Source organism: Thermobia domestica, chromosome 10 (assembly GCF_964235325.1).
Source record: "Thermobia domestica chromosome 10, izTheDome1.hap1.1, whole genome shotgun sequence".
Lineage (NCBI taxonomy): Eukaryota > Metazoa > Arthropoda > Insecta > Zygentoma > Lepismatidae > Thermobia > Thermobia domestica.
In genome coordinates, this window is record NC_137463.1 from 210332670 (window position 1) to 210347524 (window position 14855).

General features: G+C 36.0%; 1 protein-coding gene across 3 annotated transcripts in view; it reads left to right on the plus strand.

Moving 5' to 3' along the window:
• Positions 1–14855, plus strand: part of LOC145662967 (suppressor of lurcher protein 1-like) — a 392235-nt gene that overhangs the window by 280266 nt on the left and 97114 nt on the right. For all 3 annotated transcript variants that reach the window (XM_081729046.1, XM_081729047.1, XM_081729048.1), the window contains one exon: positions 13427–13641. In XM_081729046.1, the coding sequence (XP_081585172.1) occupies positions 13427–13641 (215 nt within the window). The remainder of the gene's footprint in view (positions 1–13426; positions 13642–14855) is intronic.

Here is a 14855-nt window from a genome sequence, read left to right on the forward strand (position 1 = left end):
TTTCTAGTATTGGTGCGCTGTATTGGTGTAGTGATATCTACAGGATTACAGCTATTGTAGTGTAGACTACACACATTCTGATCAAGTTGGCAGCTGTACCGAGTTTAAATAACATTACATCTATTCGTAGAAAGTGTAAGAACGATCCGGATATATTTTGCTATATTTGTGGTTCTTTCACAACCCCGATACAACGAACAAATATTTCGGAATTTATACGAAAAGCGTATCATGCATATTTCGGAATTCAATTGGGCGACCAAGATAAACCATGGGCACCACATAAAGTGCAGGACTTGTGTAGAAAATCTCAGACAATGGAGCAAGGGTCGAAGAACAAGCCTTAGTTTTGGAATCCCAATGGTGCGGCGAGAGCAGCAAAATCATGTAAATGACTGCTATTTCTGTATAGTAAATGTATCTGGTATGAGCAGGAAATCTAAACATACTATTCAGTATCCTGATCTTTACTCTGCTAGAAGACCTGTTCCTCACAGTAATGACATTCCCATCCCTACATGCAGCACGTTTGCAAGTTCCAGTGATGATGACGATTGCCTGTCAACACAATACAGAACGTAGTGACGAGGATTTTGTGGTGTCTGATGAATGCAATTCATGCAAACCCTTCACTCAATCAGAATTAAATGATTTAATTCGCAACCTTGCTCTGCAAAAAGCATCAGCAAAATTGTTGTGTTCAAGACTGAAAGAAAGGAATATGTTGCACCAGGAAAACTATCGTATATCGGGACAAAGAGAAGCATCTATTACAATATTTTCAAAAATATGAAGAACTTGTGTTTTGTTCAGATGTAAAAAGACTAATTGAAGCTATGGAATGTGATTATAATGCGAATGAATGGAGGCTCTTTATTAACTCTTCGAAGAGGAGTTTAAAGTGTGTATTGCTGCATAATAGCAATAAGTTGGCATCCATTCCTGTTGGTCATCTTTGCTTTATTTGTTTATGGGACAGCCGTGCAAGGAATGAACACTGGGTACGAAGATTGTGGCCTGCCAGAGTAGATTTTGAAGTGGGAGTGAAAATCATCCAGAATGGACCGCTTGTTGACCCTAAGAAAGTGTTACTCCCTCCACTACACATAAAGCTGGGATTAATAAAACAGTATGTAAAATCTTCGAATCAGGATGGTACTTGCTTAAATACATTTGCTCGAAATTTCCTGCATTGACACAGGAGAAAATGAAAGCTGGTATTTTTGACGGCCCCCAGATAAGGTTGCTAATGAAAGATAAAGAGTTCTTGCAAACCATGAACCCCGCAGAAAGAGATGCATGGGATGCTTTTTGTGCCGTTGTTACAAACTTTCTTGGAAATTTTAAAGCGGACGACTACGAGGAACTTGTTGACAATTTGTTGGCCACATTTCAGAAGTTAGGAGTACATATGAGTATGAAGCTTCACTTCCTACACAGCCATCTAGACTATTTTCCTTCCAATCTTGGTGCCCTTAGTGAAGAACAGGGTGAACGATTTCACCAGGATATCAAAACCATGAAGAACCGGTACCAGGGAAGGTGGAACGAAAACATGATGGCGGACTATCGCTGGTGCTTGCAGCGTGACGTTCCGGACGCCACTTACTCCAGAAAATCAAAGAAACGAAGATTTTTGCCTAAATAGGTAAGCACGCTGTGTTATTTGGTTGTGTGCATTTATCAGCTTGAGGTCGTAAATGAAATTAAAAAATGTATTGGATTTGCTTAACTTTCTATCAAGTCTAAATTCATTATGACAAATAGGTTCGTAAAACTACTCCATACGTAATATTCTGGAACCATAAACATCAAATCGTATATATATAGTATGATATGTGTAGGTGGGTATCAGAAACTTTATCGTAACTTGTTCCGTATTTATATTTAATATTAAAGCAATAGGACAATATTTCATGTAAGTTTCTTACTAAGATATATGGAACAAATAAGAAATTCTGTCAGTGTAAGTATGATCAGATTGTGTAAAATTCTGACGTGATAGGCAAAAACTAACTACACCACTGGAATCAGCGACCTCGATTTAAAAAAAAAAAAACAAGTCAAATACCTCAGTCAGCAGAAAAAAAGTTTTCATATGTAGACCAGTGTAATTAAATATATGTATGTTGAGATATAAATACGTGTTGAATATAAATGTGATATTGAAGTAAAATGTGTATAATGTTGAATTGAGTAGTTAAATATGTATAAAGGGTGTTGTTACCTACCCCGAATGGTCATTGGTTGTCATAGTTCCGAAAAACTCGACGAATATAAAATGTGAATTCAAAGTATACCGCCGCATGTTAGATATTTTCTTTAATCTTTGTAATATGGTTAATTAATATATGTAAATATTAACATCGTCTGTTATTATAGTAACTGCATGTAGCATGAAATTAAATCAGGTTGTCGTAACCCTAATTTATCATTAAGTCTACTCTCAAGTTCATAAACCTGAAATCTTTCTGAGCAATTACATTCCAATTTCCTTCATTATATACCAATCCTCGAACCTAAATGGTGTTTTCGCTTCACTAGTTTTGATTTCGATACGAAAACAAAACCTCCTTGAACTTAGAAAATTCTCGTTACCTATGTAGTGTGCAAAGATAACTATAATTGTGTCTACCTAATGCAGGGGTGCCCACAAGGGGGGCTATGACGCAAACTGCGTCATTGAAATATTTGGGGGGTTACAATGTATATAAATATGTTTGAAGGGGTGTAAAAATTAATCGAAAAGAAGATTTTTTCATGGAAGAACACCTACGGATAGACAATTGGGGGGGTGCGTCATGGACATAAGGGGGGGTGGGCACCACTGCCTAATGTGATACAAGGTGGTAGTGATTCAAAGTGCTAGTAAATGGATGGGATAGTAAATTGAATAACAAAGTGACATAGTCACTGTGAAATTAGTGACAAAACTTCATTTTCTTAATTTCAGAGAATGAAAAAAATGTATAAATAAATAAATCTACGAACTGAATAGGTGTTGTTCACAACCTATAAAGATTAGCTCGTATGCGTATATCTAACTAAAGTGAATTTAAGTATATGGACACCAAAAGGGTGCCTTACGAACGTGCGATATAGAAAGTCGTCTGAAAGTATGAGAAAGAACTCGTTTAATCACCTGTTTAATTTTTTTACCATTTTAGATTAAATACGGACTCATTTAACCATCATTTGCAATTTTTTTCTTAATACCGAATATCGTAGAATGTAACTGGATTTTTTTTTTCAAATGTGCATTTTATTTTATCAAAATTTAATTTTTTTATTGTCTTTCTCTCATCCTTCTGTAAGGTCAAATTCATATTGATGTAATCCAAGATTCTATGTGAAATGATACATTCATATGTGTATTGAATTGAATGTCATAAATATTTCCTTTATGTTTTAAATTCTCAATAGATGTAATAAATGTTGACCAACTATAGTTGGATTATACTTTCTTTTCAAACTGAATCACCTATATCAATACATTGTCCTTTATGTACGTGTGCGTGCGTGAATGAACGAAATTTAGCTTTAAGTGGTAGCCTTTAATCTTGATTTACAACAGTAGTGTTGATAATATCCAGTGTGTAATACTGGATAAATATGTGTATTAGTGCCTGGCTGAAATCATGAAAGACAACTAACTTTAAATTATACTAAGCCGGCTTGGAAGGGAAGGCCACAACAACAGGATGAGCTTTGAAAACAACAGTCTTTCCAAGAATCGCGGAACTTCTATTTGTGGAAAAGGTGTAAATCATTTTGATTTTTTTTCTTCGACTTACTCAACTGTGTGTTCGATTTCCACTATGGAACTTCAGATACTGGATAAAGATAATACTGGATAATCATTTGGAAGTAACACACAAATGATTAAATTAATACTTCTCATCATCTGGGCTGGATTAGGGCAACTCCCACTTGTGCAGTTGCCTGGATCCAGGTCAGCGCAGTATGAGGGAACATGTGTCTCTTCGAAATCACTTCAGAATTGATTCTCAAGTAATAACATTCGGGTATGAATCACCTTTTCAATAACTATTCAAGTTTCTTTACCATATTCCCGTCATTATCCAGTAATTCTTCATCTCTAGTTTCTTCTTCCTTTCTTCTTTCCCTTCTTTTCTCCTACCTTCTTTTTTTCTCGATTTTCCTTTTCCTATTTCTAACAAAACTGGAGATGGGTCGTGACTGGGAGTTGTCGCTACGGACACGGTCATTAAATTCTTTTGATGTTTCTCTTCGGAAGTCCGATATAAATTAACCAGCAACGAGATATACGTAGAAACCAACAGTACTGTAATTTATTTATTTTGCTAAATTATCCGATTGAAGATGAAGTTTTAAAAATCAGCTACATCAATCTCCACTCACGACGATACTATTTCAGCTTCCGAGGAGGAACGCACATCCAAATAATCAGTCAATTAACGCTTGTTATTTGTTAATGACAGTTGATAAGATATTAAATGAATTAAGAATTTAGAGAATACCCACCGCTCCAAATCTGTAATTGTTTTCTATTTCTACTAACAAGAAGTCTTGAAAGACCTAAAAACTATTCTCCCTATTCGTATATATTTATTCAGCTTGTTCTCAACGTATAGCAGTTAGTTTCTACGTCACTCATAATTCTTTATTCAACTCCTTTTTTTCTTTCTTTCTTCCAGTTCTAACACTTTCCTTTCTGCTGTCCATTCTACATTTCTCCATCCTTGCTGCAGTCCCTTCGGGTCCATCCACTGGCAGTTTAGGTCTAACTTTTGTAATATATTTTTTTCCTCACTTTTGTAAAACTTCCAATGGAGTTAGCGGACTTTCGACGTTGATCTTCTGGGACAATGTGAAATTGTGTTTTGTGAGTTATGAACTGTTAGAAAGAAAAGATGACTGGATGGCTATCCATGATTAAACATTAATAGTACTTCTATTTGATCTACAGTGACACATGCTGATACAAGATTTTAGACTATTGTTGTAGAATTTTAGAAAGACTTGGCTGTTTATACATAATTTCACGTCAACTTACGTTAATCTCAACTTTGCATTACTTTATGTCACGTGATTTTGCCTCTCTCATTATTTCCCCGTTGCATGTGTGTTCTTTAATCTTCGCGAACCTCTGAGCACATTCATTGAAATGACGGTAGAATGGTAAATTAACCCATTCCCCATCGGTGATCGAACCCAGGCCGTCTGAATGGTGAGCAGATGATTTACCCAATATGTCATGTCTATCTTAATATTATAATGCGAATAGTACCAGTTCTTCATGCCCTATGTCCTTAAACAGTCATTGTGCTTAAGTTTTGAACTCCAGTATAGTTTAAGGCTATACCATTAAATCATATAATGATATATGACGAAGATTTAAGTTCGAACCTCAATTATTTCTTATCTAATTTTTTTTACAAGAAATTAAATATTGAGAATGATCTATGTATTCAGATGCTGTTAAATGAATGAGAAACATTCTATGATTATAATGTATTAAATTGTCCGATGTGCTATTTATAATTGGAGTAATCTTTAAACATTGGAAAATACTCTTTTATTCTGTTTAAACTTTATCGTTTTTATACTGTGAAATACTAGAATATTGTTTGAAAGCTAAGACCTTCGTGAACTAGTGTTACCCACGAGATTCGTGAAATTTCTTTCATTTTCCAGATGAAGAGGGGATGAGAAATCTCTCCTTTCGTGTGCAGTAGTACCGACCAGAGATGGAATTCACGCCGGAGACCTCTTACTGAACTACACTACTACGGCTCTGTGTTTGTCATAAAGCTTGCTCTTAGAATTATTCATATTGGTTGGGATTGGAATTTCTGAAGAATAGGATTCAACTTATCCATTGTTAAAAATAATACTAAAAATAAAAGAAAACATCTCTCGCTTCTACAGAATGCACAATATCACTAATGCTGAAGACACACATACTTTGCTCTAGTTTCAATGCAGGGCAAGTCAAAATGATGAACCCGGTTTCAGAAATTTATTTTGTGAATTCTAATAAAGGTATGTTATTGTGAGACATACGCTTCGAAAGGTTAACTTTGAAACTTTAGTTTCCGCGCAGTGTTTCCACTTTCTACCGCTGAGAGCCAGCAGCGAGCAATTAAGGAAAATGGCATTGGCTGAAGAACAGAAATTATCATGTACAAACAAGTCTGTGATTAGTATGCAACGGCATTTCCGTACAAAATATCGGAGAGATCCACCTACGGAGAAGGCTATTCGTAAGTGATATGAACATTTCGGAGATTCGGGCTGTTTGTAAGTGTGAACCGACTGCCCGCTTATCGACTGGGGAAGAGACAGTGGAAAGAGTTCGTACATGTTTTGTGCAAAGTCTACAGAAATCTACTTACCAGACAACGAGATAACTTCAATTTTCACAGAAAACTGTTTGCCGAATCTGCGGAAACGTTCACAAATGAGACCCTACCGTTTTCAACTGGTTGAAGCCTTAAAAAAAAAAAAACACTTATTATGGTCAGCGAGCTTCCTTCTGTACTGATTTCCTCGCATTAATGGAAGAGGATATGTTCCCTGAGAGGTTTAATTTACAGTGATGAAGCAATTTCATCTTTCAGGGACAGCAAACACAACGTAAGAATTTGGTAGGACTCTGCCCCCCATGATTCTTCCCAATTGAATGTCTTTTGTGTTATTTCTCATGAAAAGATTTATGGGCTCTTTTTCTTCCATGAACGTACTGTCAGAGGACTTGTTTTCCTTGATATACTGTAACAATGGCTCCTTCCACAGTTTGAAGAGGAAAGCGCAGATTTCATTCTTCAAATGGTTGGTGCCCTTGTGCATTACTATGGCATCGTTCGAGACTGCAATGAGGTATCGAAATAATGTTGGATAGGCCGTGTATCTCCGGACCTCTCCTTCGTTGGCCACCTCGTTGCCCCGACTTGTCTCCGTAATTTCTTCATGTGGGGATCCTTTTGTAAAGGATCATATTTATGTAGCACAATTTCTAACAACATAGGATGACGCGTGTCTGCATTACAGCAGCGATTGCTGGTATTAAGCGCAACATGCTACAAAAGGTTTGGTAGGGATAGACTATTGGCTTAAGAGTCTTCATCCCGGCGAAATTAAAATACCGCTAATTTTTTAATAATTATATGATATCTTCAAATAGATAAAAGATAATTGAAATATGGAACAAGAGCGCCCTAGACAATATTATTTTGCGTGAGGTACCGTTATCACTAGTCACCTAGTGGCTTTCCGTTTTCAGCTGTTTAGAAACGCGAAAATAAATGCCGATTTTCAAAATGTCTCGAAATCTAAAGCAGATAAGTGAGTCGTGATAACGGTTTCTCATGTAAAATAATATTGTCTAGGGCGCTCTTGTTCCACATTTCGATTATCTTTTATCTATTTGAAGATATTACACAATTACTGTAAAATTAGCGGTATTTTAATTTCGCCGGGATGAAGACTCTTAATGTGAGCTATATTAACACGAGATGCTCACACAGAGCACTTGTGATATATTTCAAGAAAACTTTATCAGTTTGCCTTTCTTAGCACGTGTCTCATAATAACATGTGTTTATAATCTTTAAGAGAATAAATTTCTGAAGTCGATTCCATCATTTTGAATTACCATGTATAAGATACTTTTACATGTCGTAGTGTCAAGAAACCAGAATTTTTGACAGGGAATTAATAGAGAGAATGACGTTTTTTAAATGACTACACGGTAGATAGAAAACAGTAACAAAATAATATTTAAGGTTTCACATGTTATACTGAAGTCTTTATTTTCTATCAGACATTTGCACTGTACTGCGAATAAATTTATAAATAGGGCAACCCAAAAGCATAAAAAGCATAACAACAATTTACACATATGGTTGGTACCTTGAACATGGTTGTGGTTCAGGGGCCGCGGTGGCTCAGTGATAGAACGTTCACTTCTGGTGCTAGGTGTCTCGGGTTCAAACCCTCCTTCCGCCAAGTGAACTTTGTGGTGGACAAACACCGTGTGCGTGGGTTTTCTCGGGGTTCTCCCGTTTCTTCCCACTTTCTTCATTCCACCATTTCATTCATTACTCTTCATCACCATCTCCTTTAGCCTAACCGGCATAACCGTGGGACCGTGGGACGTAAAACTCAAAAATTTCATTTCATTTTCATTTCATTTCATGGTTGTGGTTGTCTAAGAGTCCAGAAAAAACTAATTTTAAAAACATAATTTCAGAAAATAAAGCATAATTTTAAATTATATATAGCAACAAATCTTGGAAAATTTTGTTTAACTGCAAGTTTAACATACTGTATTAATATTTTTTAAAACCAATATTTACAATGCAAAATCATTGAGAACATAACAATGCAACAATGAAAAGTTTATTTTTTATTTCTGTAAACTTTTCGGTGTAATCCTTTGAGGTGAAGAAAAGAAAACAGGAAAAGAAGAAGAAAACTTTCCACCAACAATAAATAGTACACAAGAACTCCACACTATATTGTTATGTGTACTTCTTGAACTTGAGCACTTTCTGTACTTTTTGGTGTCATCTTTTACTTTCCCTTTCTGTTTATATGCACCTCCAAGGCGCACAAAAGTGTTAAAAAAAACTGACTCGAGTAAAGCATATCTCTTTACAGTGCATTAAGTAGAAAGTTCATTAAATATTTAAAAAAACTGGTTGCATAAAATATTAATAAATAGATCAAGATATTTAGAATTTTTAATGTATAGTAAATATTACATATTATACACGATTAATGTAAAACAATGATTGAAATTAACAATAAAGCATAATTTAGTAAAAAAAAAAAACATAATGTGGGTTGCTCTATTTATAAATATACACAAAACGGAAAAATTAAGAATACCTTATTTCTTAGTTTTCTCCAAGCAATAGACCGTTAAAGAAGAAATGGTGATTTAATGTTATTTGTTTTCTTCTTTCGTCTTTTTGAAAAACAGAAAAAAATCAATTTGAAGGACATGATTCACTACATAAAGAAAAAAGTTTTAGACACTTTTCGAAAAAAAAAAGATATTGACTTATCAAATTGAAAGAAAGAAAGAAATTAAATTTGAAATGACGTTATTACCAAGAAAAAAGCCATATTTCCTCATCAAAAATTCTCCAGCTGCACTTTCCAGCTTTCTCTTTCGTCTGTGGTTTCCAGAAAACGAAAGTAAGTGGGTGAACAAAGAAAGAGAGAGAGAGAAGGGGGGGAATAAAAGAAAAGAGGAGTTGAACTAATTTATTTTCTACTCATTTCATTATTCTAACGCAAGAAATAGGAGATGAAGAGAGGGTATGAGGACAAATTAAGAATACCACACAAGTCTCAATCTAGCTGCCTCTGGCATTAGAAAATGGTATTTGAATATTTCCTGACAAAACCAGATTCACGTATTGATTATTCAGAAGCTTTACAGAAGTTGCAATTCTCTTTTTTATTGCAACACTTCGTAATATAGAGAGTATGATTCACGTACTACAGGGTCCATTCTGAAGATATCCGACTTATTTGTTTGAAATAACTTATTAATGACAATTACAACTGCCAATATTCTGCAATGTAGGCACCTTAAGCCTCAATATAGCGAAATTTCTACTGTTTCTAGCGGTCCTGGAAGTCCTTCACTGACACTCTCTTTGATGTTGGGGTCGTGGCGGTTTGAAGCTCTTGAACTGGGGCAAAACGCTTCCCCTTGAACATCTTTTTTACCTTGAGAAATAAGAATAAGTCGGCCGGTGCCAAGTTCGGGCTGTAAGAGGGATGAAGCAGAGTTGCCACGCGTACCTCGGCCAGAAATTCATCCACTAACAGCGCTGTGTGAGCCGTCGCGTTGTCGTGGCGAGGCACTCACCTGTCAGCGATGTCAGAATGGACGCGCGCTGGACCCTCTGTTGGAAACGCTGAAGCACTGTTTTGTAGTAATCTGCATTCATGGTGGTCCTAGCAGGTACAAACTTTTTGTGCAAGACCCTTTTTGTCGTCACGGCCTCATTGTCTTCACCTTTGATTTTTACATCCCGGCCCTCTTTTGACGAGAAGACGCAGAGTATGCCGCTCTGATCTTTGTCTCTTGCTTTCGTGGGTCGTATTCGAATAGCTGGTTTCATCCCTGGTTGTCACTCGGCTGAGAAAAGTTTCGTCATCATCCACACGTTCCATAATTTCGCGGGAAATTTGCTCGTGACATGGCATTTGATTGTTCGTCAAAATCTTCGGAACCATTTCTGCACTGATTTTTTGCATGTTCAAGTTTTCGGTAACAATTTTTAAAACTGGCGTTTCCGCCGAACCTATCTCCTCTGCAATCACCTGGAAACTTAAACGCCTGTCTTTGTCTAAAAGAGTTTTCACACGGACCACATTTTCTTCCGATTTTGATGTGGACGGTCTCCGTGAGCGTTGTTCGTCCTGGACCATCTCCCGTCCTTCCTTGAACTCCAAACGTAAACTTGCGTGCGGGACATCATTTCCTTTCCGTAAGCCTCCCGCAACAAGGTTGAGATCTCCGTAAAAGCTTTTTTCTTTTAATTTATTACAAAATTTTACACCGTAGTGCTGTTCCAAAGTGCCCTCTATTGTCACCAAATTCACGAAATACAAATTCTCGACGCGACTTTGTTACCCAACAATAGGCTTACTTACGAAGCTATAAATGAACAGACTAACTTTTATTAAAGTCAGATAAGTTTTACAAGAGTTATCGTCCTGGAGGCATGGTGGCTCAGTGGTAGAGTGCTTACCTCTATTGTATGAAATCCCTGGTTCGATCCCCGTGCAAGTAAGTTTGTGGTGGACAACATCGTGTCCGTGTGTTTTCCCTGGGTACTCTCACTTCCTCTCATTTTCTCATTCCACCAAATCTTCCACTATATTTCATTTGCTTTAATCATTGTCTCTCTTAGTTATAATCATAGAACGTTAAACTGAAATATTTCATTTCATTTTTACAAGAGTTATCGTGAAATAAAGTGCCAGACACACAAGCAAATGTCCGTTGAGACGAATGGTATAAAGTTCGTAACACTCGCTTCAAAAAAATCACGGTATTTCAATTATCTTCAGCTGAAATATGGAGTTTGTATTACAGTATAAAAATCTTAAATAAAAATATATGAAAATCGAACAAAAGTAATTGAATTTTGTATCTCTACCCTGTTTTTTTAATTCTTTGCCTTTATCAATCTTACATGGATTGAACCACATGGATGGGCAGGACCATTTCGCTGATCATTGGTTAGAAAACGCAGTTCTATGCTACAATGATTAAAATATTAGGTTATCGGACTATTTCGCTCACCTCTGCACAATAACGACTCAATAACTAATTCTCTGACATTTTGATGCTAGATATTGCAGTTTCTATTGGCATTGTTCAAACAAATCAAAACTCAGCGAGCAACGACTGATGAATGAATATTGAATAATGTTCCTTCAACACTCATTAATTATTGAGTTCATTTCCATCAAATGGATTTTCAATTCTCCATATTAGCTATTGGCATGTTTTTAAGGCAAGCGATGTAAACACGATACACAAGAATTACAGAGTCAACATTTCATGTAATATACAATGTTGCTTACGGGCGGTAAACGGTCGAACTACTTTGTTTTCAGCAATTGTGTTTTCTAGTTTTTTTTTACCATAATCGAATTATCGTTTGCTGTAGGATATACACGAGAACATACGTCTTGTCTAACAGTAAACAGATCTTCATTAATTTTGCATGTAATTACGACTATTAAATAATGACAATATGTTAAGCTATAAAAAGTTGTGAAAGGTCTACATCAATGGCCATCCGTAGCGGGGAGCAGTTTCTTCCTCCACCTGGATTTTCGAAGTGTTAAGTTCTTGGAAGTAAATGTCAAGACATATTAATCTATTTACTTACATACTAAAGTATTAATAATTTGTATCTAATACGTACTATAAAAAATGAAATATATCTTTAACGTCCCATGCGCTTTAGGCTGAGACACGGATGATGAAAGCAAGTGAATGATGATGCAAGAATCAATGGAATGAGAAAGTGGGAGAAAACTGGAGTACCAAGAGAGAACCCGTAGATACGATGTTGCCCTCCACAAATTTACTTGGCGGAGACGAACCACGAACTCCACACACCACAGGTTAGCGCTCTACCACTGAGCCACGTGTCTCCTATACGTAGTTTCAAATATGGTTACAAATGCAAATGTTCCTTAAAACGAATTTATCATCCTTATAAGTTTCTTATCATTGGCAGGTCGTACGAGTTCGTACGTATCGTAAATTGAGAAACTTTTCTATTCTATTGTCCGTAAATAACTTCTTATCTTGCTCTGGAAAGTATCCGCTTCAATCTCATTTTATTTTTCCCGTGTTTTTCTTCTGCCACATCGCATACCATATCCCTCAGAATACACCTTCTTCACAGGAAGTATCGTAACCAGTGGCGGCTTCTCAGGCAAGTCACATTGGTAAACAAAAAATCAAATTTTATGACTCTAAACTAAGGAAAGTAACTTACTGAATCAATTCGTGTACACAAGTATTAGAATATTAGATAACTCCTTTTAGGTTGGATTTATAAAATTTTAACTTTTACTGATGAGATTTCAGGCAAAGTTCGCTATTGATTCTAAATATTTTACTTTCTCTTTAATTATGGATTTAAATATGTAAAAAAAAAATCTTATCTTTAAGGAGTGTGTTTGGAATAATTATTCTATACAGCAAAACACGTCTACTTTGGAAGTGCCATAGGTCTCTTTCCTGCCTAGGGTCATTTGAGTTCAGATTAGAAACTATTAGGATAATGGAATTCAGTGGAATGTGGTGCCTCTTTCGGAATCATATTGGGTGTTTATTTCTATTTATTTATTTTAATTTTACGTCCAACAATGATCTTTCTAGGCCAAATGAGAAGGAAGATCAATGAAAGGGAATGATTTTGATATACGATTTTGATCGTACTTGGTGCAATCCGACTGAAAGGAAACAAAAAAAAATCCACGGATATGGTATTCTTGATCTCAAACTTACATGGGTTGAGATCGAGTGCGGAATCCTTCGTACTAGAGGTGAACCCCTCAGCTACTGAATCCACTGTAATCCCTTAGATGTTGAAATGTCGTCGTGTGATTATCCCGCAAATAACCCTAAAATGTACCCCAGGAATAACACAAGAAGTTCCGTTTCCGCGATGTAAGCTGACAATTGTATTTTCACTGGATCCCCACTGAAAAATTGAGAGGGGTTTTGGACATTTCAATATCCCGTAATTGGTATTCCTTGGATATCCAAGAGGTGACTCTGTAGTATGTTTCAAAGTAGCAAACGGTAATTTTCTTTTATTTGGATTAATAGTATTAAAATATATGTTGATAATAATTTGTTCTCTTTCTTCTCTTGTTCTCTTTGTTAGTTGCTCCCACGGGGATTTTCTAAGACTGTTTCTTCATCTGGAGAGAGCAGAAGTAAACGAGTTCACCCCTTGGTCTAATGTCCTATGTGGAGGCCTTAACGACATCACCCCAATTCACTACAGCTCAGCTAACTACTTGGTACTCGAGTTCCACACAGACTGGAGGCCAGGGAACAACACAGGATTCATGGGAACATTTCGATTTCTGGATCGCAGTAAGTATTTTGGCCATGTCCAAGAACGTATTGGATGAAATCACTAAAATTTAAACAGAAAGGTAATTAACACACATAAATATGTCAAAATCAGGCAAAACTTTATTTCGATTATATTTAATGCTACGTCTTAGCTACTTGTCTAATGTCTGTAGATCTCACTGTCAGAGGAGGTGCGTTAGACTTACATAAGCACCAGTGTCATAGTGCTAGTGTTATTTATGTTTGTTTTTTAAGATTTTAATAATATTAAACAAGATCAGTGGGTCAGTAAAATGGAGTGCTAATTTGAGAAACGCACTTCCTCATGTATTGTTAAGAGTAAGTTATATGGTAGTTGCAACCAGAGGTGCCCACTTTTTACAAACATCACTCAAACTCACGCTAACATCATTTCGACATAATTTATTTTATTTATTTATTTAAAGAAAGAAGAAAATTTAATATATTTGATGTATCTAATATATGAAAGCATATACATACAAAATACATGGACATACTAAATTAAAAAATAACAATATACAAAATATTAATGTAATAAAATAAAAGAATAAGGAAAAATTAACTATTACAGAAATTGACAAATCTAATTTCTAATTCAGATTTAAGCAACGCGCCTGCAATGTCCCTCAACCCGCCATACGTAACTTCTCTACTGGTTGCCTAACACCGTAGTTTCGACCTGCAACAATATTAACCTTATGGACTCAAAACGGCCCCTAAAATGATGAATAGAACAATAACGACACCATTTTTGAAAAAAAAATGAATGATAACAAGACAATCTACACAAATTTTGGAATCGATCAGCAAAAACGGCACGTTTCTAGCACGTGTGGTTGTTTGAGATCTCATTATCGAAAGGATTGGGGACAAACATATAAACCTAGCATTGTAATATATACTTTCTTAGGGACACATCCACGGAGTTCCTCCGGATCGAGACCCTTTCAAAACTTCCTAACTCACCATCTCAATAAAACTATACTTGTTTAACAAGGAAATTATTGCTGTAGCATGACAATTTGATCTTGCAGTTTGTCTGTATTCTTTCTGTTATAAAAACAATCTAGTTCTATAATTGTTTCCTAAAAATTGAGGTGGAAGTAATTCACAATTATTTATCGTCTCTTTGGGTGCAGAATAATACCCTTCAGTCAGGGGTATAAGTGAGTGGGAACGTACGAGGATGTCGTTCCCCTACGTCCAAAAAA